Genomic DNA, 26718 nt, shown 5'->3' with positions numbered 1-26718 from the left:
AGCTGCTTCAATTTTCCTCCTTTCCACCTCTAAATGTCTCTGAACCTTCACTGACCCTCTCCTCTCGTGTCTTACCAGAAGTGTCCCTTTTCTAGACTCAATCACAGACTCTTGACCCTACTGCCTCCAGGGCTTTACTCTGTTACTTATCACTTCCCCAGCCCACCTTACAGTGTTAGCAGGTGCAGACCCTTTTCCACTGGCTCCTTCCACCTCTAATTCTTCTTAAATTAAAAAAAAGAAAAAGAAAAACTAGCCTTGCCTTTCCTTAGCTAAGGCTATTTCCTCACACTATTTTTCACTCTGTACCCTTCCCTTTACTGCTAACAGTAACAGTGTAGTTTATATTCACTGTCTTTTCTTTCCTCTTTAACCATTCATTCCCCAGACCCTTATACTTTAATACTCCTTTGAACTTGCTCTCAAAGGTCACCAACATTTCATGACAAAATCCAGGGGCCTCTTCTTAGTGCTCCTTCTGCTTGATCTCTCTAGCATTTGAAACTGCAGGCAGCCTCCATTCCTACCCTTATATTCTCTCATGCCCTGACATACCTGTCTTCCATTTCTTAAAATTCTTCTCTCTTGACCTAAGCGACCAATTACTTAATCTAGTTAAGTATCTAAATTAATATAAAACCAAATAGGGCTTCCCTGGTGGCGCAGTGGTTGAGAATCTGCCTGCTGGTGCAGGGGACACGGGTTCGAGCCCTGGTCTGGGAGGATCCCATGTGCCGCGGAGCGGCTGGGCCCGTGAGCCACAACTGCTGAGCCTGCGCGTCTGGAGCCTGTGCCCCGCAACGGGAGGGGCCGCGGTGGTGAGAGGCCCGCGCACCGCGATGAAGAGCGGTCCCCGCACCGCGATGAAGAGTGGCCCCCGCTTGCCGCAACTAGAGAAAGCCCTCGCACGAACCGAAGACCCAGCACAGCCAAAAATAAAAAAAATAAAAAAAAAAAAAAGTAGCTATAAAAAAAAAATTAAAAAAAAAAACAACAAAAACCAAATAAATTTTTCCCATTTTCCCAAATCTGTCCTCTTCCTAATGTCTGTATTTCTATAAATGGCACTGTTATCTTTGTCACTCAAGCCTGAAATCTAAAGTTCTTTGGCTCTTTTCCTTCCCTCGTCAATCCAAGACTGTCTGGATCTACCTCTACAAGACATGCCATATATTTAAACTTCCACTATCAATGAGGTAGTCCTTCCCATCCCCTGCCTAGATTGTCATAACTGTCTCTGAATTGGGCTCCCTTCTCCAAATATCCTCCACTAGGGTCTGATCATATCAGAACACTATTGAAACCACAGACCAGCCCAGGCAGCCCAGTGCCACCTCTCTATAAGATATGTCGAGTTCCTTTCAATCAGCCACAATCTATATTTGTCTTACTACATGGTAACCTCCTGGATGACAAATACCCAGGTCATCTTATGAATCACCTCCAGGAATACCAAAGAAAGGCAGTGTCTTGACCACAGACGTTGTTGAAGAATGTTAATAGTCATTCTCTTAACAACAGCTGATAATAATTTATCTTACTTCTTCAGTGACGATTTCATGCAAATCTGGAATGCTCAGATCTGCTTTCACAAAAGGAATCTTGTCCACCTCTTCAGGAAATGGTCGATGTTTCACAGTATATTTAAATCCAACATCATTTTTAGGAATTGGATGAGGTTCAGGCACAAAAAGCTGTTAAAATAAAACAAATAACATTATGTTTATTACATTTGGGTGCCATCTGAAATGACATGTATTTCCTTGGTCTCTTAGATGCCTGCGTTTCCCTAGGATTGCATAACACAGAAATTCAGCAAGAATCTGCAAATACTACTGCTAATGGTAAAGGTACCAATGTACTCTATTTTATTTTTATAAAAATGTTCATCAACTTACGACAGATTTTTGTGACTGATAAATGGGTTACGGACCTCCACGGCACCAGGCCTGAACCTTCCATATTCAGTGGTAAGCCAATAGGTAAGCCATTTCAGAGCTTAAGGCTCAAACTTCCTTCTTCCCTAAGGGCTCTCCAATCATTCCATATAATAAGGCACAAGTTTACATCCACTGGGCATCTCTAGACAGTGAGTTCAATAACTAGAGCCTTAGCATGGCTTAACTGAAAAGATACGGCACCGAATCGAGGTCTTCACGGCGCCAAATCCCTGCTTTAATATATATTAGCTGTGACTTCCGTTTTCACACCTGAAAAATGGAAATAATCCACCACAGGACTGTCATAAGGATTAAACAAAAAAATATATGGCACATATTAAACTATCAAACAGTTTTAGTGCCTTTCCTGATCTCCTTCTTCCTCAGTCTTTAATGGCATTCAGTGGCTTATATAGTGCTGCTGACAGAATGTGATTGGCGTGACGCCACCAGGAGCAAATAGGGGTGTGCTCCTCACAGCAAACACATCTCATCTAACAGAGACATCTGGAATGTTCAATTGTTTTAGGCATTTGCTCCAATTTTGTGAGCGTCTCTCTTAAATGCTGGTAAAATTTTATTAAGTTATGTTTTAAAGAATTTTTAGTAACATAAGTAAAAGCTTACAGTGTGATAAGTGAAAAGAGCAGTATACAAAAATGACTAAAATTCTATTTAAGTGTTACGTACAGAAAGGAACAAAAAGATCGGAAGGAAATCCACTAAAATATTAACAGTGGCTATCTACCTCTGGAGAGTAAGAGTACAGGTGATTTAAAATTTCTTCTTTATTATTTGAATTTTCCAAATTTCTCCCGTGAAAAAATTTTATTCACATAATTACAACTGTTATAAAGAAAATAAACTGTGCCACCGCAAAGAAAGATTTCATTAAATTATACAGCACATTAAAAAGTTATAGAGCTGTTGCCAGAGACATCAAGGCTCTGGCAAAATTTTTTTCATAATGGCATGTACCTAAATTTTATTATATTAAATACTGCATGAAAAAAACTCGGGCCACTGTTCAGAACAGTAGTTCTTAATCATAAGTGGATGTCAGGGTCACCCGGAAAGCTTTCTGAAAATACACCTGCCTTGAAGACATCTTTAAAGAGTATTTCAGTGGACCTGGAATTCTAGGCTGCTAAGATGATTCTGATGTGAACTCACTGACTGAGAATCTGGCTAGGATCAAAAATATTTATCTGTGATTTTTGTTGTAATATTATTTAACCTTTAAATCACAATACACACAAACACGTGCACACACACACTCACTCCTAGTCACTTCCCTGTAACTTCTGATGGATACCTTCTGATTTGCTTTTGCTCCTCTGGGTAAAAGGCAAAGTTGTTGTGCCCAAGCAAGTCTTCCAGACATTCCCCGGACCAGCACAGTGACAGAGGGGAAAAAATCATCTAGAATAAAATGTTGGTGGAAAAGTTTTTATTTCTGACAACATATAAAATACATCTATTGTCAATTTTAGAGCCTCTAATAATCAAAGCCCTAGCACAGTGCTTCCCTAACTTATATCCTTTGTGAACCATCTCTGTGGATTCTGCCATATTCAAGTACCATTATTACTATTTAAATTTAAACTTAAAATTTTTGAAGGAAATGATATATTTCTACCTTAAAAGGAAAACCATGAATTTTGGTGTGCTAATTACATATTTTTAAAACACATGTTTAAAAATACATAAAATAATGTTCACCGATGTATCAACCAACATCATCTCACATACCTCCAGCAATACACATACACATTTTTGGGTAACACTATCCTAGAAAATACTCTTAACTTTCAGTGTTGGGAATGACCTAAGTGCAGAAGACAGGCTGGGTGCCTGCGGTGCTGATGTTACATTCACCCATGCCTTGGGCACCACGGTCCACCACAGGCAGGCACTGTTTCATCCCAACACAAGTTCAGGGGCAGGAAGAAGGGAGGTAAAGAACTCAGGATGGACTTCCTGAGTACCCAGATCCTTCTTCCTATTCCCTTCTTTTGTCTCTGGTGTAGGAGTCAAACTTGTTCAAACTTCTCTCTTATTTCTGTTATTAACTATTACAATGAACCATTAAAATATCCTGTACTTCTATAAAATCCCAATTGTTTATATTTTTGGTAGACTTCTAATGCAATGAAATTGCTTAGAATGAGAGTAATAGAAACCTAAAAAATCTGGAAAAGGGTTGACATTTACCCCTCAGGCCAGGAAACCTGGAGAGGATACTGGGATTTTATAGACTCTTTAGCAGGTGGCTTGGGAGTGGGAAACTGGAGGAATCATGAATAATTGGCACAAACCAGGGAAGAAAGTCAAGCAACACCCAGGTCTGAGGTAGAGAAGGATGAGGTGCCTTAAGAAGGAAAGACTTGGGACCAGTGCTTCTGGAGTTGGGCAACGATTAAAGGCTCCATCCACTTCATATTAAAGTCACTGTATCTTACCACAAGAGGAAGGAAACCTGTGATGGTATTCACTTGTCCCTGAACTACTGGGAAACGTCTCATTTCATTTTATGGATTTATGAGATCCTACCTATATATACTCAACAGAATTTGCATGGGACTCTAAGATCCTTTTCACATTTGCAAAAGTAAAAAGGTAAGTGTTTAATCACTGAGGAAATCCTATCACTGTGGGGCAACAATAACAAAGAGACAGTATGAGGTTCAGAAAATTTGGACTCTAGTCCTGGTCATACCATACACTTCTCAAGTAACCCTGGACAAGTCACATATCCTCTCTGAGCCCCAGTTTCTTAACCTGTAAATGAGGGAATTACACGCTAGGTGATTCCCTGTATGCCCAACGATTCTGTAACCTTCACTTTCCTTTACCTTCCCAGCAATAAGGGTCTCTCTAAGAACATGCTTCCTTTACATACTGGCTGATTCCAATTACCATCAGAAAAAAATGTACTTTGAGTAGTCTGCGTTGCAGTGGTAATCACACACCTTGAGATGGTTTATAATTGGGGGAAAGAGGGGAAGAAAACAGTGCATGTTTTGTCAATAGAAAATTACTGAAGAATTTTCAGGAGGGCACTGGCATGGTCAGATCTGCATTTGAGGATGAATGCAATGGTGGCAGCAAGTAGGATGGAGGTAACGGTAACAAATTTTGGAACTGGAAGGAGGAAGAATCAGATCAGGTAGGAAGCAACTGCAATAATCCAGGTAAGAAATAATAAAGTCCTGCATTTGGCTGTACTGGGAGGAATGCAGAGAAAAGAAGATTGCAAAGTCACTAGGGGGGTAGAAACTTGGAAACCAACTACATAAGGGAGTAACAGGAAGGAGCAGGCAAAGATGACTCCTTCAATTTCCAGCCTGTTTGGGTGGCACCAATAACTGAAAAAGAACAATGTGGAGTGAAGGGCAGGAAAGGAGAGGGGCAGGGTCCAAAGTTCAAGAAGGACGGAAGAGTAATAATGATTTTTATACACAGTAAACAACAGAAATATCCCACTAAAGTAAACTTTTTATAAAATTATGGAGCTCTTTTCTAATAGATATAAAGAGCCTCTAAAAGATTCTATTTAATATGTATATTGTATTTTCTGACCCTCTATTTTTTAGTTGCTATTATCTCATCAGCTAGAAGGCTTTCTGACAAATGCAAAATTACTTAGAATTTGCAGTCTTTCCTTCCCCGATCCTGGAAACAGCTTGCTAATACTGATGAACATGTTGATTTAGCAGTGGAAAAAGCCCAAAGTGCTGAAACTTACTCTGTTCATTTCCAAGAGGTTGCTCCAGCATTGCCAGGATGACACTGTTATCCAAGACAAAGTACCGGAAACTATGCTTGTTTATGGTTGGCAGTCTGGAGTATTTAATCAAAGTGGTCTCATTCACCAGACTACAAGGAGAGGCAGGACCACTGGGTGAAGGAAATGCGCCAAGCAACTGCATAATACTAAGGAGAATGCAAAAGATAACAGTTAATCCCCAAAGGGAAATCTTAAGTTCACCTAATGCATCAATCTGTCCTTCTGTTCTTTTGGATTTATTGGACCACAGCCACGTTTCCTCTTTGAGAGTCAGATTTACTCCCTGTGGCGGATGCTGTGGTGTACTGTCCAGATTTCCCTCTCCAAGACTGAAAGACCCAGTCCCCCAGATGCAGGGAGATGGTGGCCATCGCTTTCAGCTGAGTCCTGGAGAGGCCAATGAGAACCACCTCACTCAAGATCACAGCTTCCTCCTGGGACAGTTCTCGTCCAGTGAACTGTTAATGCAGAGGTATAACGTCCCAGCCCCCTGGCCCCAACATGAGAGAATCCTGGAGGGCCAGGCCAGCTCCAGAGCTCTTTGTTGCAAATGCATCACAGTTTATGTCTTCCCTCTGCTCAATCCTACTTCCTTCGTTCCCTCATAAGGGTTGATCCTGAGAGCACTTTCCAATAAACTTCCTGCAAGCAAATTTCTCTCTCTCGAAGTCTGCTACCCAGGGAACCTGACTAATCATACTTCCAAATCATGAAGCTCCTAAAGATATATTTTTAAAAATGTGTGTGCTCCAGGTTTCAGGATAATGCTAAAGCATTCTAGACCTAGAAAAGGATCCAAAGATCAGCCAAGCCCCCTCAATTTTTCAGACGGGGAAACCCAGGCTCAGAAGAGATAAGTGATCATCAAGAGACCAGAAACCAGGGCCTACTGCCTTCTCACTGTGTGGCCATGAATAGATAACATCATTTTACAGATAAGGAACTTGATGCACTAGTAGTTACATATCACAGAACCACTGTAATGATTAAATGAGAATATATAAGAAAAAATGCTTTATAAACTGGAATTCAATTGATCAAGTCTTACCATTCTGAAATGTTTATATCCACAGAGATTTCTGCATACCTTCAATGCATAATAGTAATAACTTACATATACCACTTACCATGTGCCAGGCACTGGGTCTAAGTACTTTACACATTTTATTTAGTTATCATAACAACCCTATGAGATAGGTATCATTATTATTACCATTTTATAATTAAGAAACTGAAACACAGAAAGAATCTTGTTAAGAAAACTTAAAGATTTTATCTTGTGGTCCTAATATCACCTGATCCTTCATATGTAACTCATTTGAAAATTAGTATTCCCCAACACCATTGCAATCCTCTCCCTTTCTCTTTCATTCTAATGCTTGAACCCAAATCTCTCTGATAATAGAAGGCAACACTGCTCAACAGATACTTTCCTTCCATTTTCTCTCCTCCTAGGAGGAGGACTATCTAAGAATTTCAAGGACCAGGAGAATTTCATGATGAGTTCAGACCTAAGGATTTATGGAAAACCAAGAGACGAGTAATGGGAAAATGTGGGTTTTCTAATATGGGACAGAGATGGTTGTCACAAAGCATATGGACCATGTGAGCTTATGTTCCATGCAAGATTCTAAGACATTATCAAATAGGTTGCTGGCAAGGGTACAGGTCACACCAGCCTAACCACATTTTCTCTTCTTGATGATTACTAGACTGGAAAGGCAGAGAAATATCTCTGAAATCAAGACATGCAAGTATTTGGCAGTGTATCATTATAAACTTATAGATAAGATTTAAAAACCTCTGTGAACCTGAAGGGAAACCTCTTATCATGTGCTTTGTGAGTCTTTCTCTGTTCAATATATATATATATATATTTTAAAGAACTAACCATTTATTTATTTTTTTGGCCACGCCGTGTGGCACGCAGGATCTTCCCCGACCGACCAGGGATAGAACCTGTGCCCCCTGCAATGGAAGCGGAGTCTTAACCACTGGACCACCAGGGAAGTCCCTGTTCAATATTTTTCTCAGTATCTATGATTAGGACACACAGGGCAGGCTCATTAAATCTGCAGTTGGGGACTTTCCTGGTGGCACAGTGGCTAAGAATCCGCCTACCAATGCAGGGGACATGGGTTCGAGCCCTGGTCCAGGAAGATCCTACATGCCGCAGAGCAACTAAGCCCGTGCGCCACAACTACTGAGCGTGTGCTCTAGAGCCCACGAGCCACAACTACTGAGCCCGCTCGCCTAGAGCCCGTCCTCTGCAACAAGAGAAGCCACCGCAATGAGAAGCCTGCGCACCACAACAAAGAGTAGCCCCCGCTCGCTGCAACTAAAAGAAAGCCTGCACACAGCAACAAAGACCGAACACAGCCAAAAATAAATAATAAATAAATAAATAAATTTTAAAATAATAAATAAATAAATCTGCAGTTGACCAAAAGTTGAGCTGCAGAGTTAATATATCAGAGTAAGAGCTGGGATCCAAAAGAATCTTAAAAGATTAATAATAATGAGGTAAATCTTACATAAAGAAATTTCAAGTTTAAATGTAAAACTCTGTACATTACATATTACATCCAAATACCCCCCAAAAAATAAGTATAGGATGAGAAAGACAAAAGGTAAATGCGTTAAAAAAAGCCTCTTAGATTTTAGTTGACTTAGTACAAATCACCAGGTTCTCAAAAACCCAATGCAGTCTCTAAGTACACTTTAATGAAAATATAATATTCTACAATTTAAAGGTCACTGACCTTTAAAGAGGTACACAGCCAAACCTGCGCCATTGAAAGGAAAAAGATGAGGATGATAAAGGCACTCTAAATCCCTGTTATATGAGAAACAGTTGAAGGTACTGGCAGAAACGAATCAGAAAGAACATGAGCATTGTCTTCGGATATCACCACTCCTCGGAAAAAAGGGTTTCGTTATTAAAAGTCTGAATCAGAACCAATGGGTAGAAGTTAAAGCGGGAGAGACTTCAGCTCAGTGTAAACTTCAAAGTTTTAACAATTAAAATGAAATGGGCAAACTTGGGGGTTAAAGTATCCCAAAATTAGAGGCTAAATAACTTGCTAAATAAGTCTTAAAGGTGACTAAGCAGAGGGGCTGCTGAAATGTCTTCCAAGAGTCCTAATGTATATTATACAACAAGGGGAAAAACACCAACCAGCTGATCTGCATTCCGTAACTATCTCCTGTGTGCTCAGCACTGTGAGGGGTGTGAAGAGGGAAATGTGGTCTTTACCCCGGTTGGGGAGGTAACACTAGCATGTTATCAAATATAACCAGGTGTGATCATGACACTGTAGAATTCATGCAGTGTGGTAAGGTCAGACTAATTGAGCACAGAGGTGTGGAAAAGAAGCAGAATGACCAAAGAAGGTCCATGGAAGTAGTGGATATGATGTGAGCACCGAACAATGGAGGACGTGGCCAAGAGGAGAAGAGGGAAGTCCTGAAACCCAGGGGAAGTATACAGACAGGTATGAACATGTGCACTTCACGGCCACAAGTGGCCTGCCAGCTGTAGCAGAAGGGATGTGCTGGGAAAGATCAGACAGTTTGAGTGGGGGACTCAAGGAGGGCCTTGAAAACGAGACCAAAAATTTCACACCATATGGCAGTAAACAGCAATCTATTCAGTTTTCAATCACTCAAGCAGCAGAATAAGCACAGTACCTAAGATGATGAGTTCAGCAACAGGATGCAAAATGAAAAGTGTGAGAGACTGAAAACAGGGAAATCAGGCAAGAAGTGGTAAGGGCCTGGACTGGGAATGCTATCTGAGGTCAGAGCAAATGGAGGAAATACTTTCAAAAGTAAAGTCTATTGGACTCAGTCACTGGCTTCATATGGGGAATAATAGATAAAGCAGAGATAAATCAGAAAATGAGTCAAAGTTTTGTGTTTGCATAACTGGAAAACAGCAATGATACTGACATAAAGCTGTAATTGTGAGGGAACAGAGAAAACGTGATTTGGATATGTTTCATGATGACTCTTCAGGGCCCTCTTCACGACTTAAAACTGAAGATGCCTTTTGTAGAGCTGCTAGCAGAGATAAGACAGATGAGCCACCTGGATAACTACTGGCTAGTCCTGGAAGCATCCCAGGACTCTCTACTTACTCCGAGCTCATATCCAATCCTCACTGCCAATCATATTCTCAATGGAATGTCCCATCCAGCCTAGGATGGAGCAAACTTATTTTTATATAATGCAGAGTCCCAGTGAGAAATGTCCTTCCCCCTTTCTCCATATTCCTTACTCTTCAAGGTACACACATCAAGTCTTAGTTTTTTAATAATGCTTTTAAGTCCGCCCCAGCCCACACATGGTCTTCTCTCTGGAATTTTACTATTTCTAGTACTCAATCACATTTTTCTAATTTTCTAGTTATTAGCCAAACCTCCACAAAGTCAATGAAAGCCCATCATTAGCATAGTGAGCAGGACTGAACTAAAGCAAGTGCGCTTCTAAAACTTTACTGAATGACCTAAGCCCGTGAGGAACTGAAATACACCCAACTTTATTGTGCACACTTTACTGCGAAGCTTTCAATGGGTCACAGAACTCATAAAAGATTCTGGGATCTTGGTAAGGGCTGATTTACATACAAATCTATAAGCTGTCTTACCTACCACTTTACCAAGAAGACCAAGATGAGCCAACCCAGACTGACTTGACATTCCTCCTTCCTGTTTTTATGCTGTTCTGGGGTCTCATCCACATTTACCCTTTCATAAGCCTCATCTTTCCATCTTTACCAATTCCACCTAATCTTCTCCACCTACCTCTTCCTTTCAGTTGATAAACTGCCTTTCTTCCCTCTTTCTACTCTGCTCACTAACTGGCCAAACACACTCTTTCAATTCTCTAATACTTTTTCAAGATACCAACCTGTCTCTGTCCCTTCACTACCAAACTGCTCGACACAGGAGTCTTCTCTTGCTGCCTAACCACCCTGCAACCTGACTTACAGCTCAAACTTTATCCATTCTCTAAGAGTCAGGTCAATGTCATTTTCCTTAGGAATCTTATTTTGATTTCCCCGAATCTGGAAGTATTCATTTCCTCCTTCCAACACCCCGGCATTTCATTTGTACCTCTTCTCTTGGAGCATTTAATCTAACTAGCATTATAGATATTTGTGTTCACATCTTATCTTCCCTACTGGACAAGAAGTTCTTTGAGGGTGATAACTGAATCTGATTTATCTTTACAATCCTATTACCAGTTCATAAGAGGAAGTTTCTAAATCTTGCTGAATGAACCTATAACATGTAATATAAATGGTATAGCAGAGAATACAAACCACTGAGCTGGCAAGGAGGAGACCTAATGGTGTGACCACGGACATACCCTGTCTCTGGACTCAGCCATCAAAGTGAGGGGGTGGGTAAGGCTCTCCAAGATCCTTTCCAGCTCTAAAATGATATGACTTGAATTAACTGACAACCAGTATAGAAAAACAAGGACCCAAACTCTCAGCCCCAAGTTCCTGGTTTCCTTTGGTCCAAAAAACAAGACATTTTCTTTTCCATTTTATTTCTGGAGAAAAAGTATCCTAAACGGGGTTGTGTCACTTAATGCTGAACAACTGGGGAGGAGACGAAACAACATAGGATCACATCTAATCCCATCTAACTCTTAGGCACAATCCCTGTGCAGTCACTTTCATACCATGTTAGGGTGGCTTCAGCAGCATCCTTTACCCTCATAGATGCAGGGTTTGGCTCCTTATCTCCTTTGTACTTGACCTCTTGCTCACTGTTCTTGGACTTGCTTCCTGAAATACCCAGTTCCACAATCTCCAGCACTTCCTTAAGACAGTCCTAGAAAAAGGAAAAGCAGATTAGCTTTCGTAATACACCTATCTTATGAGACGACAAGGAAATACATGAAAGTGTCAATATGGGTGTGTTTTGGTGGTGGGACTCTAATTTCTCATTTTCTTGAATAGGTATATATTAACTTCATAATAATTTATTAAAATAAACTTGTCCCCCTCCCCCAATTTCTCTTTAAAACACTAAATTTGAGTGTTAAGAGATTTAGATAATAAGTAATGATAAATTCAATTCAATTTTATCAGTCACAATTCTTGTAAAATTACCATGGACTGTAAATCGTGAAAGGTCGAGTGAAAGAGATGTAACAGTAATTCAGTTAAACCTAGATGGTGTAAAACATGTTACATTATTCAAAGGGAAGCTCATAGGTTATTGACATTTTAAAGCAATTTCTGGTAAGATAACTTTACAAGTCATCATGAAAATGACTAAGAATTAATCAACAGTATTATTTTTTAAAAACTATATAAAGCTCTCTATAATTTTCCAATAAACCTGGTATCTCTTCTTTTATTTACACTGTGAATTCTTTATAACTGTCTGCCTTCCCATAAGAAAAGTATTACATGGAACAATGGTAGAGAAAGCAGCCTAGATATGTTGTCTACTTGAAAAGAAAGACACATGTGTGAAATGAAATTTTTAGATGCAAGCAACCTTTATGAACAAGCAGTGCTCTAGGTTTGCAGCCTGGCTATCAACTGCCCTTCTTGGTTTGATGACAGGTGACCAAAGTACCTACTGGCCATCTCTTTTGACAGTTCACAGATAAATTATTCAAAGCCCCATCTTTGAAAAGAACTTCTCTATGGGTTAATTTGCAACCAAATACAGTTGACCCCTGAACAACATGGGGGTTAGAGGTGTTGACCCTCAGTTCAGTCGAAAATCCACATGTATAGTCAGCCATCTATATATGCGGTTCCTCCTTACCCACAGTTCCACATTCACGGGTTCAACCAATCAGGAATCATGTAATAGTGTAGTATTTACTATTTTTAAAAATTTGCATATAAGTGGACCCACACAGTTCAACCTCATATTGTTCAAGGGTCAACTATATAAGTATGATGACAGTTTTTTAATTATGCTCACTAGGACAAGTGTTCTCCTGAAATATAAAAAGTATATTCAGTTTAAAGTATGCAATGTTGTATTTACATTTAGATATTCTCTTTCAAAAGATATTTTCCCAACATACATTTTTGTTTCTATTTACTGGTTTAAGATCTAGTAGACTAACCTTTTCATCAAGCATATCAGGGTGCTCTGTCAGCCAGACACAGAGACACTGAAAAGCTGCCACGATCATGGAGTGAAGATCCCGGGAGTGAAGAGGAGCTGGCCGACTACACTGGTACACAATGTAGCTGCACACAGAACTGATGGCTCGCTTCCGGTCACCTGAGTCAACCATCACCTTCACCTGAGCGTATTCGTACGGTGAACACAGTTAGCCAGGAACCACTGTACCAATGTCAAAAACTCAATACTGAGGCCCAGCCTTTCTGAGAATATGAGACACCACAGGAAGCCTTGCTTTTTAAAGTATTATTTATATAGAAGAACATAACATTTCAGATGTATTATCATATACTACTCTATAAAAATAGAGGGCATTTTTCAAACCCTAAAACAGTATTTCACTTTAGCATACTTTTTCATGCTCTAAAACCTAAACTCCTGGGGTGCAGCTACTCATCACTGCCACAAATCACAAGAATAGCTGGCAATGGAACATGTGCACATTTTTTAAGCCCCCTAACCCAACCCCACAGCAATGCTCTATGGGCTACAAAGTTCTGTGCAGCTGCCCAGAGGTATAATTAACATATAGTAAACTACACATATTTAAAGTGTAAAATTTGATAAATTTTAGCCTAAGTATACACCTGTGAACTATCACAACAATCAAGACGGTGGATATATTCATCACCCCTCAAAATCTCATGCACCTTTGTAATCCTTCCTCTCACTCCTTTCTGCCCCCTCCCTAGGTTACTGCTGATTTGCTGTCACTATAGGTTAACTTGCATTTTCTAGAGTTCTATATAAATAAAATCATAGAGTACTGCACTATTTGGTGGGGGTCAGGGAGAGAGTCTGGCTTCTTTTACTCAGCACAATTATTTTGACATTCATCCACATTTTTGTGTGTATCAGTTGTTCATTCCTTTTTATTGCTGAGTAGTATTCCATTATATGTATTATACCACAATTAATTTATACAGTCACCTGTTGCATTTGGATTGTTTCCAGCTTCTGAATATTACAAATAAAGCTGCTATAAACATTCATGTACAAGTCTTTGTACACGTATATGCTCTTTTATTTTCTAGGAGTGGACTGATTGAATCATATGATAGATGCATGTTTATTTTTTTAAGGACCTGCCAAGCTGTTTTCTAAAATGGTTGCACCATTTAACATTCCCTTCAACAGTATATGAGAGCTCCAATTCTTCTATATCAACACCAAACATTTGGTATGGTCAGTCTTTTAAATTTTAACCATCCTAAAAGGTATGGAGTGGTATCTCACTGTGATTTTAATTACATTTCCCTAGTAAGTAATGATAATGAGCATCTTTTCATGTGCTTATTTGCCATCAGTATATCTTCTTTGGTAAAATATTTGTCCAATCTTTTGCCCATTTTAAAATTGGGTTGTTTGTTGTATTATTGAGGGCTTTTGCTGTCATTGTTATACTGTCTTTTTAAAAGATTGTATTAAAGGCCTTTACAAAGCAACATCCAGACTCCAGATCCAGGTGCCAAGAAGACCATGTTATGCAGTGGGGACTGGCTCGAGCATGGCAGGTAGCTCTGGCTTCCTATCCTTCTGTCCCAAGATGGAAATGGTGGATAATATCTCATCCTTAGAGTCCACAATGTTCATGTGGTCAGAAAGGGGCTTCTTAGGGCCAGTCTTACCACTTGGATCCCAGGACAAGATGATCTTCACTCTGATGCCCAGCACAACACTGACACACAGGGGTATCAATATAGTAGTTAACGGGGTCCCCACCGTGGATCATCACACCATCCAGAAACTTCATGGATTCAGCCCTCTGTCCTTGGAGTTTCCCTGACATCCATGACCCTGTAGCCCTTGGCCCCCCTCTCCATGATGAACTGCAGCACCCCGCAGCAGGCTCTCTGCAGAGCAAGCCCTCCTAGCAGTCTGTAATGCAGAGATTCTGTCTGGGCAATGGCACACAGACCTCGTGTGGCCACCTCTTCAGCACAAAGCTCTACGTAGCCCTCACGGAATCCACACTTCTTCTGAACTACATCAGTCAATTCCTGGATTCTTCTCACCAAGAACATTCTGCTCCTGAAGGCCAAGGTAATGATTTCTGTCCTGGTTGGTATAATTCAGACCTCAATTCCAGAGCAGTCATCTTCAGCCAGCCTGAGTGAGGAACTCATTCAGTTTAATTCTGAAAAAGCCATCAACAACAAACGTCCTGTTCTTGGAAATTTTCACCACCATATTACTACTGCACACACCAAAACGAAAGGCTATTACTGAGTTTTGAGAATTCTTTATATGATCTGGATACAGGTCCCTCACCACATACATACTCTGTAAAGATTTTCTCCCAATCTGTGACTTGTCATCTCATTCTCTTAACAGTATTTTTTGAAGAATGGTAGTTTTTAATTTTAATAAAGTCCAATTTAATAGTTTGTTCCTCTATGGTGTAATATCTAAGAAATCTTTGTACAACCCAAATCTCTGTACAACCAATAAAGATTTTTCTCCCATTATTTCTTCTAGAAGTTTAGAGTTTAGGTTTTATATTTAGGTCTATAATCCATTATGAGGTAATTTTTGTACATAGTACAAAGTATGAATCAAAGTTCTTTTTTTTTTTTTGGTATATGAATATCTGATTGTTCCAGCACCATTTGTTGAAAACACTATCCTTTCTCCTTTGAATTATCATGGCACCTTTGTCAAAAATCAGATGTCCATACATGTGTGGATCTATTTCTGGACTCCCTATATACTACGCTGTTGATCTAGTTGTCTAACCCTATACCAATACCAGACTGTTTTGATTACCATAGCTTTATACAGCAAGTCTTGAAATCACGTAGTGTTAGCCCTTTATGGTTTGTTAGGTCCAGAGAGCACTCCATCTAGGACTAATTATTCCTTACCACTGCAAGTGTACTGAAGGTCACAGGCAACAGTACCTTGCTCTCAAAGACAGTGTGGTCCTGCATGTCTCACAAATGGCTATTCTTACCTTCTGCATCAATACTGCTCCTCACAAAACTATGGCCATTTCATCTATCCTTGAGAATCTCTGAGGTAAAGGTAAGCTCTAAGTGGTGGTGAGAACATCTCAGGTTTTCTTGCCTATTTTGTCTCTCATAACTTAGGTAAGTCACACCCTCTGTTTACCTGTCCCCTCATCTGTAAAACGAGGGCTTAAATTTTATCTCAGACAGTATCACCTTATGTGTGTACATCACCTTTGTGTTTACAAAGTGTTCTATATATTTCATTTCATTTCATCCTCACATCACCAGGTGTTATAAAGAAGATAATCCTGCCCATTTTACAGATAAGAAAACATTTAGATGTTAGTGAAGATGTGGAGAAATTGGAACCCTCCTATATCACTGGCGGAAACGTAAAGTGATTCAGTCGCTGTGGACAACAGTTTGGCAGCTCCTCAAAAAGTTAAATATAGAATTACCATACGACCCAGCAATTCCACTCCTAGGTATATACCCAAAACAACTGAAAATTGGTATTCAAATAAACACATGTATGTCCATGTTCATAGCAGCACTATTCACAATAGCCAAAAACTAGAAACAGCCCAAATGTGCAACAGAGGAACGGACAAATTGGTACATAAATATAATGGAATACCATTCAACCATAAAATGGAATGAAGTTGTGACAGACTCTACAACATAAATCAACCTCAAAAACATATTAGGTGAAGGAAGCCATACATAAAAGGTCATAGGTTGTATGATTTAATTTATAAGAAATATCCAAAATAGGTAAATCCATAGAGACAGAATGCAGATTGGTGGTTGTTAGGGATTAGGGGAAACGGAGACCAGGAAACAACCACTTAATGGGTACAGGGTTCTTTTTGGGGTTATAAATGTTTTGGAACTAGATAGAGGTGGTGGTTGCACAACACGGTGAAAGTACTAATAGGCACTGAATTGTTCACTTTAAAAGGATAATTTTATGTTATGTGAATTTTACCGCAGTAAAAAAAAAAAGAAAATACTTAGAGAAATGCAAATGGACACCCAGCTCTAAGGTTCCACAAAACTGAAAAAGAGCTATGAAAGAAATTTGAAAATATAGCCAATTTTCACTTATCTCTGATAATGGAAGATGGAAGAATCACAGGTAGTCCCAAATGGCATATTTTAGGGTAAGCTTTTCTTTTGTTGCCAAATCTGCATTTGTTCATTGAAGTTAGATGATCTTATAATGGCACAAAATGTTGTTGAAAATTTAAGGGTATTATAAGCAAATACAAAATCAACAGGTATAAATCAACAGGTATTCTATTATTATGTACAAATGAATAGCAAGTATCGAAATGTTTCCAGTAATTTAACAGCAAAAAATATCATTCACACTCTTTGAACCTATTAAACAAAATACTAAAGATCATTTTGTAAAATCTCACTTGGAGGCTCATTTCTGCACACCTTGATATCAACTGCATTGAATATAACCAACACCGCAATACCCCAAGAAGGGGTCAGGAGGTACAGAAAAAAGAGCCATAGTCCAAGGCCGCTGGGCTAAAATAAAAGGATTGTCCTTCTCACCTTCGCCAGGCCAGAGAGGAGCTCTAGAGCTGCCAGTGATATGCTCATGTCTTGCCGCCACTGGGAATTGAGTCTTTGGGTGACGAGATGAATGCTGCGAATCAGGAGCCCGGCAGCTGAATCTGTATTAAGAGCTAGGATATAACCCCAATGCCACATCCCACAGGGAGGGAAAACAACTAAGCATTAGTAACGAGAAGCACAGCATTCCACTAGGCACAGACCACAGCAGCCACAGTGAGCACAATGGGCACCCACACAGCGCTATGCTCCCCGCCCCACTGGCCTGAGCGTCAAGCCTGACTAACAACAGTGCACAGGGCATACACACTGGACCAGAGCAGCTTCTAGCTCCCAGCTCAGGTACTTTCATACAGACATCTACTGGGATTTGAAAGTTTCAATATCATTCTTATAACAATGTAAATCTTAAAACTTCTAAATTAAATCACAGAGTTACATTAAAAAAAAAAAAAGCAAAACAATGAAAAGGCTATCAATTATTTCCTTGGAATTTTATAGAGGAAAGAATTCAAACTTTAGAATCTCCTCAGATGCTGGGAATTACCCTAAAGCATCTATTGAAATTATTTTCAGGGTTTAAACCACCAAAAGTTACATGCAATCCCTTTTCAAACAAATTTTAACATTGAATTCTCTAAGACAACTTTAATACTTCTAAAAAAATTAAATAACCAAGTTATTGTGTTTTTATTTAGCCTCCAATTCTATATTTAAAAGTAATTACTACTTAGTTAATAATAAATTAGGACAAATTAAATTGAATTTATAAAGGAAGCTTTAGGGACATTATACCTGTCGATCCTATCAGAAAGAGGGCAGTGACAACAAAAAAAGGAATGATCATTAAAGAGAGACATTCATGCAACACTAACACAAATCTGGATTTCTTAGGAAAAATACTTTATGACATTACAAGCAGAACTCACTAACACCAGTTCAAAATACTGAAACAAACAATAACCACTTCAAACATTTATATTAGAACACATATAATAATGCAAAAATTTCTTTAGTTTAAAAGCGTCTTAGAAACATGAAAAATAAAACAAATTTTCACCTACACTTAAATCCACAAGCATAATGAGTAAGACAGCAATTAAATAACTTCTTCATAAATGCAATATTTAAATGTGTTTAATAGCCACATAATGACCTTATGTATCTGACATGCTGAAGGATACTTAAAACAAACTTAAATCACTGAAATATGCCTGGACTCCTGGGCTCATGAACTCTCCAAATGATTAAAAAAATTAAGCTCATATCTAAGGAGCTAGATTTCATCCCAATCTAGCTGGATTAATACTCATAGATTCAATACACCATTAGTATTTATGTGTAAAAACATAAAGGCACCCATAAACTCACAGAACCCATAAAGTAACTGCCCAGGATAAAGGACATTATTGAATAGGATGCTCTAATGGCAAGTGTTTCCTTACTCTTTCTTACATTTTGTGACTGAAGAATCTAACCAGATATAGTAGGGTATATAGCCTTCAAACACAAAGACAGACTCTCCTCTGGGTTGCCATCTAATGCATAAACCATCACCCACCCTTACCACACTGCAAAAACTGATATACTGGCTGACTCTGCCATTAGACTCTGAGGCAGAGGGTAAATCCTATTTGACTCTGTACTACTAGCGCCTGGTACAGAATTCAGAAATGTTTCCTAACCACACATTATAATCACTTATAAAATCTAAGAAACCACCCCAAATCTAACTACTAAAAGCTACAGAGCTAAATGTTCTCTTTTTCTTAATGTTTTGGACTAATAGTCTCTCTGTTACACTTAGATACATAAAAGTCATGAACTTAAAATCTCGTTTAAAATTTCTTTGCTTGTTTTGTATATCTGTGCATTAAAAGTTATTCTATAAACTTTAGATTTCAAAAAAAACCAAACATGGATTACCATAATCTCTTAGGAGAGCCTGAGCAGGTCTTTCACTGTCAGGAGTTGTGGGCTCCGTGCTTCCACCACTTGCTGAACTAATACCACTATTCGTGCGACTATGACTCTTGAAGTTATTTTCTCCACCACCCTAGTCAAATAAAAATGAATCAAATATTTGACAGCTAGACCCATAGTTTACAAGTATAGACAGAAGTCAATCACTAAAGCCATGTTGATAAAATGGAATGTGCCAGCTAAACAGCACAAACTGATACATAGATAAAAATTGACAAAGGATTAAAACTGCTGTGGTGTTTTCACATAAACACCACCTATTGGAGGTATCAAGGGTCTGATGATTAGAGGGTGCCCATTCTGGGGTTTTCTTTGCTGCTGTTTAAAAGGGCCAGACCTTTTCCATCTTCACTAGACTTCACTAGCTAATGACTCTGGGTCCTTACAGAAATACCCTAGTGCTTCCCAAGCAAAACATCAGAACAGGAATACAATCTTAAAAAAACAAAACACAAATAAACAAACAACTTTCAAATGTAGTTATATGATAAAACACAAACAATAAAACATATGATTAACTCCTGTATGTATAGGGGCTAACAAAGGTATCTGTTAAAGACATTCCTCATTTTCTTCCCCTACAAACACAATTCATTTTATCCAGATAAGGTGACTGTTATTAGCCACCTACTGGGACATGAACATAATTTCCTTAATAATAACTTGACCACCCATCCAACATCCACCCATCTCACTCCAGTATACTCTATTAATTCCCCACCCACCCACTGCCCCACCTCTACTCCAGGTAGAGGGATCACATATCTTGAAGACAGAAGCAGGGGGAACTGGGAGTCTCTGGAAAGTTTTTTTGATTTAGAAGCATTGATGCTTTGGGGGGATCTTCAAACTTTGGTCTAGAGGGGCCAGAAAGAGCTGATGAGATAGAAAAGAATAAACTAGATGCTGTTTACAGCCAACACTAGATTTACAAGGGATACAAGGAATTATGGAGTAGGGGGCTTTTTCTAGATTATTCAAGCCAATTCACCAACACAGCAAAAGAAGTAAGAGCTTTAAGTAAACACTGTCCAGGAATGAAGACAGTGTTTAGCTGGAATTTCTCTCATGCAGAATCTCTCAGGGACCTGATGAGGCACTGAAAGGTAAGAAAAAACCTCAAAATAGATATTTTAAAAAGGATCCTTTCTGAATCAATGAGCTGAATTTACAAACAAATGCCTTTAAAAAACACAAGGACAGACATTTTGGAATATAATTTACATAAAAACAGAAGTTGATATTCTCTGACAAATTACATGTTGTATGCTTCTTACCATCTCCATCTGGCAACCAATGGCTTCTAAAAGTGCTGAATCTTGAACAATATTTAACATTGCCCCTGAAACAACAAAAAAATACATTTAAATACATGACAAGAATACTAAAATGGCTAAAACAGCTCCATTAAGACAGAGATAAGAATATTACTTTAGCTGAGTATTCCTGAAAGTTCCACAAAATTACTAATAAATCCATTGGTTGGTCAGAAAAGATATTCTTTAGAAATGACCTAATCTCCTGATCTCTCCCCCAAATTTTAAAATGACGTTTTCCTAAAATAAATCTGAAGGTCAAAAAAAAAAAAATCTTAAGGTCAAACTTTGCTTTATATATATAACAAAATGACCGTTTTCAGAGGAGGAACCAAGATGGCGGAGTACAAGGACGTGCTCTCACTCCCTCTTGCGAGAACACCAGAATCACAACTAGCTGCTGGACAATCATCGACAGGAAGACACTGGAACTCACCAAAAAAGATACCCCACATCCAAAGACAAAGGAGAAGCCACAATGAGACGGTAGGAGGGGCGCAATCAGAGTAAAATCAAATCCCATAACTGCTGGGTGGGTGACTCACAAACTGGAGAACACTTATACCACAGAAGTCCACCCACTGGAGTGAAGGTTCTGAGCCCCACGTCAGGCTTCCCAACCTGGGGGTCCGACAACAGGAGGAGGAATTCATAGAGAACAGACTTTGAAGCCTAGTGGGAATTGACTGCAGGACTTCGACAGGACTGGGGGAAACAGAGACTCCACTCTTGGAGGGCGCACACAAAACAGTGTGCGCATCGGGACCCAGGGGAAGGAGCAGTGACCCTGGGGGAGACTGAACCAGACCTACCTGCTAGTGTTGGAAGGTCTTCTGCAGAGGCGGGGGGTGGCCCTGTTTCACCGTGGGGACAAGGACACTGGCAGCAGAAGTTCTGGGAAGTACTCCTTGGCGTGAGCCCTCCCAGAGTCTGTCATTAGCCCCACCAAAGAGCCCAGGTAGGCTCCAGTGTTGGGTTGCCTCAGGCAAAACAACCAACAGGGAGGGAACCCAGCCCCACCCATCAACAGTCAAGTGGATTAAAGTTTTACTGAGCTCTGGCCGCCACAGAAACAGTCAGCTCTACCCACCACCAAAGCCTCCCATCAAGCCTCTTAGATAGCCTCAACCAACAGAGGGCAGACACCAGAAGCAAGAAAAACTACAATCCTGCAGCCTGTGGAACAAAAACCACATTCACAGAAAGACAGAAAAGGCAGAGGGCTATATACCAGATGAAGGAACAAGAAAAAACCCCAGAAAAACAACTAAATGAAGTGGAGATAGGCAACCTTCCAGAAAAAGAATTCACAATAATGATAGTGAAGATGATCCAGGACCTCAGAATAAGAATGGAGGCAAAGATCGAGAAGATGCAAGAAATGATTAACAAAGACCTAGAAGAATTAAAGAACAAACAAACAGAGATGACCAATGCAATAACTGAAATGAAAACTACACTAGAAGGAATCAATAGCAGAATAACTGAGGCAGAAGAACGGATAAGTGACCTGGAAGACAGAATGGTGGAATTCAATGCTGCGGAACAGAATAAAGAAAAAAGAATGAAAAGAAACGAAGACAGCCTAAGAGACCTCTGGGACAACATTAAATGCAACAACATTCGCATTATAGGGGTCCCAGAAGGAGAAGAGGGAGAGAAAGGACCAGAGAAAATATTTGAAGAGATTATAGTTGAAAACTTTTCTAACATGGGAAAGGAAATAGTCACCCAAGTCCTGGAAGCGCAGAGAGTCCCATACAGCATAAACCCAAGGAGAAACACACTGAGACACATAGTAATCAAATTGGCAAAAATTAAAGACAAAGAAAAATTATTGAAAGCAGCAAGGGAAAAACGACAAATAACATACAACGGAACTCCCATAAGGTTAACAGCTGATTTCTCAGCAGAAACTCTACAAGCCAGAGGGGAGTGGCATGATATACTTAAAGTGATGAAAGGGAAGAACCTACAACCAAGATTACTCTACCTGGCAAGGATCTCATTTAGATTTGATGGAGAAATCAAAAGCTTTACAGACAAGCAAAAGCTAAGAGAATTCAGCACCACCAAACCAGCTCTACAACAAATGCTAAAGGAACTTCTCTAAGTGGGAAACACAAGAGAAGAAAAGGACCTACAAAAACAAACCCAAAACAATTAAGAAAATGGTCATAGGAACATACATATCGATAATTACCTTAAACGTGAATGGATTAAATGCTCCAACCAAAAGACACAGGCTTGCGGAATGGATACAAAAACAAGACCCATATGTATGCTGTCTACCAGAGACCCACTTCAGACCTAGGGACACATATAAACTGAACGTGAGGGGATGGAAAAAGATATTCCATGCAAATGGAAATCAAAAGAAAGCTGGAGTAGCAATACTCATATCAGATAAAATAGACTTTAAAATAAAGAATGTTACAAGAGACAAGGAAGGACACTACATAATGATCAAGGGATCAATCCAAGAAGAAGATATAACAATTATAAATATATATGCACCCAACATAGGAGCACCTCAATACATAAGGCAAATGCTAACAGCTATAAAAGAGGAAAAGCTTTAAATGACACAATAGACCAGATAGATTTAATTGATATTTATAGGACATTCCATCCAAAAACAGCAGATTACACGTTCTTCTCAAGTGCGCACGGAACATTCTCCAGGATAGATCACATCTTGGTTCACAAATCAAGCCTCAGTAAATTTAAGAAAATTGAAATCATATCAAGCATCTTTTCTGACCAAAACGCTATGAGATTAGAAATGAATTACAGGGAAAAAAATGTAAAAAACACAAACACATGGAGGCTAAACAATACATTACTAAATAACCAAGAGATCACTGAAGAAATCAAAGAGGAAATCAAAAAATACTTAGAGACAAATGACAATGAAAACACGACGATCCAAAACCTATGGGATGCAGCAAAAGCAGTTCTAAGAGGGAAGTTTATAGCTATACAAGCCTACCTCAAGACACAAGAAAAATCTCAAATAAACAATCTAACCTTACACTTAAAGGAACTACAGAAAGAAGAACAAACAAAACACAGTTAGCAGAAGGAAAGAAATCATAAAGATCAGAGCAGAAATAAAGAAATAGAAACAAAGAAAACAACAGCAAAGATCAATAAAACTAAAAGCTGGTTCTTTGAGAAGATAAACAAAATTGATAAGCCATTAGCCAGACTCATCAAGAAAAAGAGGGAGAGGGCTCAAATCAATAAAATCAGAAATGAAAAAGGAGAAGTTACAACAGACACTGCAGAAATACAAAGCATCCTAAGAGACTACTACAAGCAACTCTATGCCAATCAAATGGACAACCTGGAAGAAATGGACACATTCTTAGAAAGGGATAACCTTCCAAGACTGAACCAGGAAGAAACAGAAAATATGAACAGACCAATCACAAGTAATGAAATTGAAACTGTGATTAAAAATCTTCCAACAAACAAAAGTCCAGGACCAGATGGCTTCACAGGTGAATTCTATCAAACATTTAGAGAAGAGCTAACACCCATCCTTCTCAAACTCTTCCAAAAAATTGCAGAGGAAGGAACACTCCCAAACTCATTCTATGAGGCCACCATCACCCTGATACCAAAACCAGACCAAGATACTACAAAAAAAGAAAATTACAGACCCATATCACTGACGAATATAGATGCAAAAATCCTCAACAAAATACTAGCAGACAGAATCCAACAGCACATTAAAAGGATCATACACCACGATCAAGTGGGATTTATCCCAGGGATGCAAGGATTCTTCAATATACGCAAATCAATCAATGTGATACACCATATTAACAAATTGAAGAAGAAAAACCGTATGATCATCTCAATAGATGCAGAAAAAGCTTTTGACAAAATTCAACACCCATTTATGATAAAAACTCTCCAGAAAGTGGGCATAGAGGGAACCTACCTCAACATAATAAAGGCCATATATGACAAACCCACAGCAAACATCATTCTCAATGGTGAAAAACTGAAACCATTTCCTCTAAGATCGGGAATGAGACAAGGATGTCCACTCTCACCACTATTATTCAACATAGTTTTGGAAGTCCTAGCCACAGCAATCAGAGAAGAAAAAGAAATAAAAGGAATACAAATCGGAAAAGAAGAAGTAAAACTGTCACTGTTTGCAGATGACATGATACTATACATAGAGAATCCTAAAGATGCTACCAGAAAACTACTAGAGCTAATTAATGAATTTGGTAAAGTTGCAGGATACAAAATTAATGCACAGAAATCTCTTGCATTCCTATACACTAATGATGAAAAATCTGAAAGAGAAATTATGGAAACACTCCCATTTACCATTGCAACAAAAAGAATAAAATACCTAGGAATAAACCTACCTAGGGAGACAAAAGACCTGTATGCAGAAAACTGCAAGACACTGATGAAAGAAATGAAAGATGATACCAACAGATGGAGAGATATACCATGTTCTTGGATTGGAAGAATCAATATTGTGAAAATGACTATACTACCCAAAGCAATCTACAGATTCAATGCAATCCCTATCAAATTACCAATGGCATTTTTTACGGAACTAGAAAAAATCATCTTAAAATTTGTATGGAGACACAAAAGACCCCGAATAGCCAAAGCAGTCTTGAGGGAAAAAAACGGAGCTGGAGGAATCAGACTCCCTGACTTCAGACTCTACTACAAAGCTACAGTCATCAAGACAATATGGTACTGGCACAAAAACAGAAACACAGATCAATGGAACAAGATAGAAAGCCCAGAGATAAACCCACGCACCTATGGTCATCTAATCTATGACAAAGGAGGCAAAGATATACAATGGAGAAAAGACAGTCTCTTCAATAAGTGGTGCTGGGAAAACTGGACAGCTACATGTAAAAGAATGAAATTAGAATACTCCCTAACACCATACACAAAAATAAACTCAAAATGGATTAGAGACCTAAATGTAAGACTGGACACTATAAAACTCTTAGAGGAAAACATAGGAAGAACACTCTTTGACATAAATCACAGCAAGATCTTTTTTGATCCACCTCCTAGAGTAATAGAAATAAAAACAAAAATAAACAAATGGGACCTAATGAAACTTAAAAGCTTTTGCACAGCAAAGGAAACCATAGACAAGACGAAAAGACAACACTCAGAATGGGAGAAGATATTTGCAAACGAATCAATGGACAAAGGATTAATCTCCAAACTATATAAACAGCTCATTCAGTTCAATATTAAAGAAACAAACAACCCAATCCAAAAATGGGCAGAAGACCTAAATAGACATTTCTCCAAAGAAGATATACAGATGGCCACAAAGCACATGAAAAGATGCTTAACATCACTAATTATTAGAGAAATGCAAATCAAAACTACAATGAGGTATCACCTCACACCAGTTAGAATGGGCATCATCAGAAAATCTACAAACAACAAATGCTGGAGAGGGTGTGGAGAAAAAGGAACCCTCTTGCACTGTTGGTGGGAATGTAAATTGATACAGCCACTATGGAGAACAGTATGGAGGTTCCTTAAAAAACTAAAAGTAGAATTACCATATGACCCAGCAATCCCACTACTGGGCATATACCCAGAGAAAACTGTAATTCAAAAAGACACATGCACCCCAATGTTCATTGCAGCACTATTTACAACAGCCAGGTCATGGAAGCAACCTGAATGCCCATCGACAGACGAATGGATAAAGAAGTTGTGGTACATATATACAATGGAATATTACTCAGCCATAAAAAGGAACGAAATTGAGTCATTTGTTGAGACGTAGATGGATCTAGAGACTGTCATACAGAGTGAAGTAAGTCAGAAAGAGAAAAACAAATATCGTATATTAACACATGTATGTGGAACCTAGAAAAATGGTACAGGTGAACCGGGTTGCAGGGCAGAAGCTGAGACACAGATGTAGAGAACAAACGTATGGACACCAAGGGGGAA

The 26718-nt window shown here is 39.0% G+C and overlaps 1 protein-coding gene and 1 pseudogene across 6 annotated transcripts in view; both read right to left on the bottom strand.

The window, feature by feature from the left end:
* The window catches only part of RALGAPB (Ral GTPase activating protein non-catalytic subunit beta), a 106216-nt gene that overhangs the window by 22984 nt on the left and 56514 nt on the right, over positions 1–26718 (bottom strand). For 4 of the 6 annotated variants that reach the window (XM_057528618.1, XM_007193131.3, XM_007193133.3 and 1 more), the window contains 8 exons: positions 20701–20765; positions 19367–19496; positions 17420–17553; positions 12838–13020; positions 11425–11576; positions 5689–5876; positions 3256–3362; positions 1542–1694 (listed from right to left, as the gene is read on the bottom strand). In XM_057528618.1, coding sequence (XP_057384601.1) covers positions 1542–1694; positions 3256–3362; positions 5689–5876; positions 11425–11576; positions 12838–13020; positions 17420–17553; positions 19367–19496; positions 20701–20765 — 1112 coding nt within the window. The remainder of the gene's footprint in view (positions 1–1541; positions 1695–3255; positions 3363–5688; positions 5877–11424; positions 11577–12837; positions 13021–17419; positions 17554–19366; positions 19497–20700; positions 20766–26718) is intronic. The other 2 variants (XM_028169291.2, XM_028169293.2) reach the window with 1 other exon arrangement.
* Positions 13043–17037, bottom strand: LOC130704836 (40S ribosomal protein S3-like; annotated as a pseudogene).

The sequence above is a fragment of the Balaenoptera acutorostrata genome, chromosome 15 (genome assembly GCF_949987535.1).
Source record: "Balaenoptera acutorostrata chromosome 15, mBalAcu1.1, whole genome shotgun sequence".
Lineage (NCBI taxonomy): Eukaryota > Metazoa > Chordata > Mammalia > Artiodactyla > Balaenopteridae > Balaenoptera > Balaenoptera acutorostrata.
The sequence above is the reverse complement of the archived record's forward strand: the minus strand, read 5'-3'. Positions and strand labels throughout refer to the sequence as shown.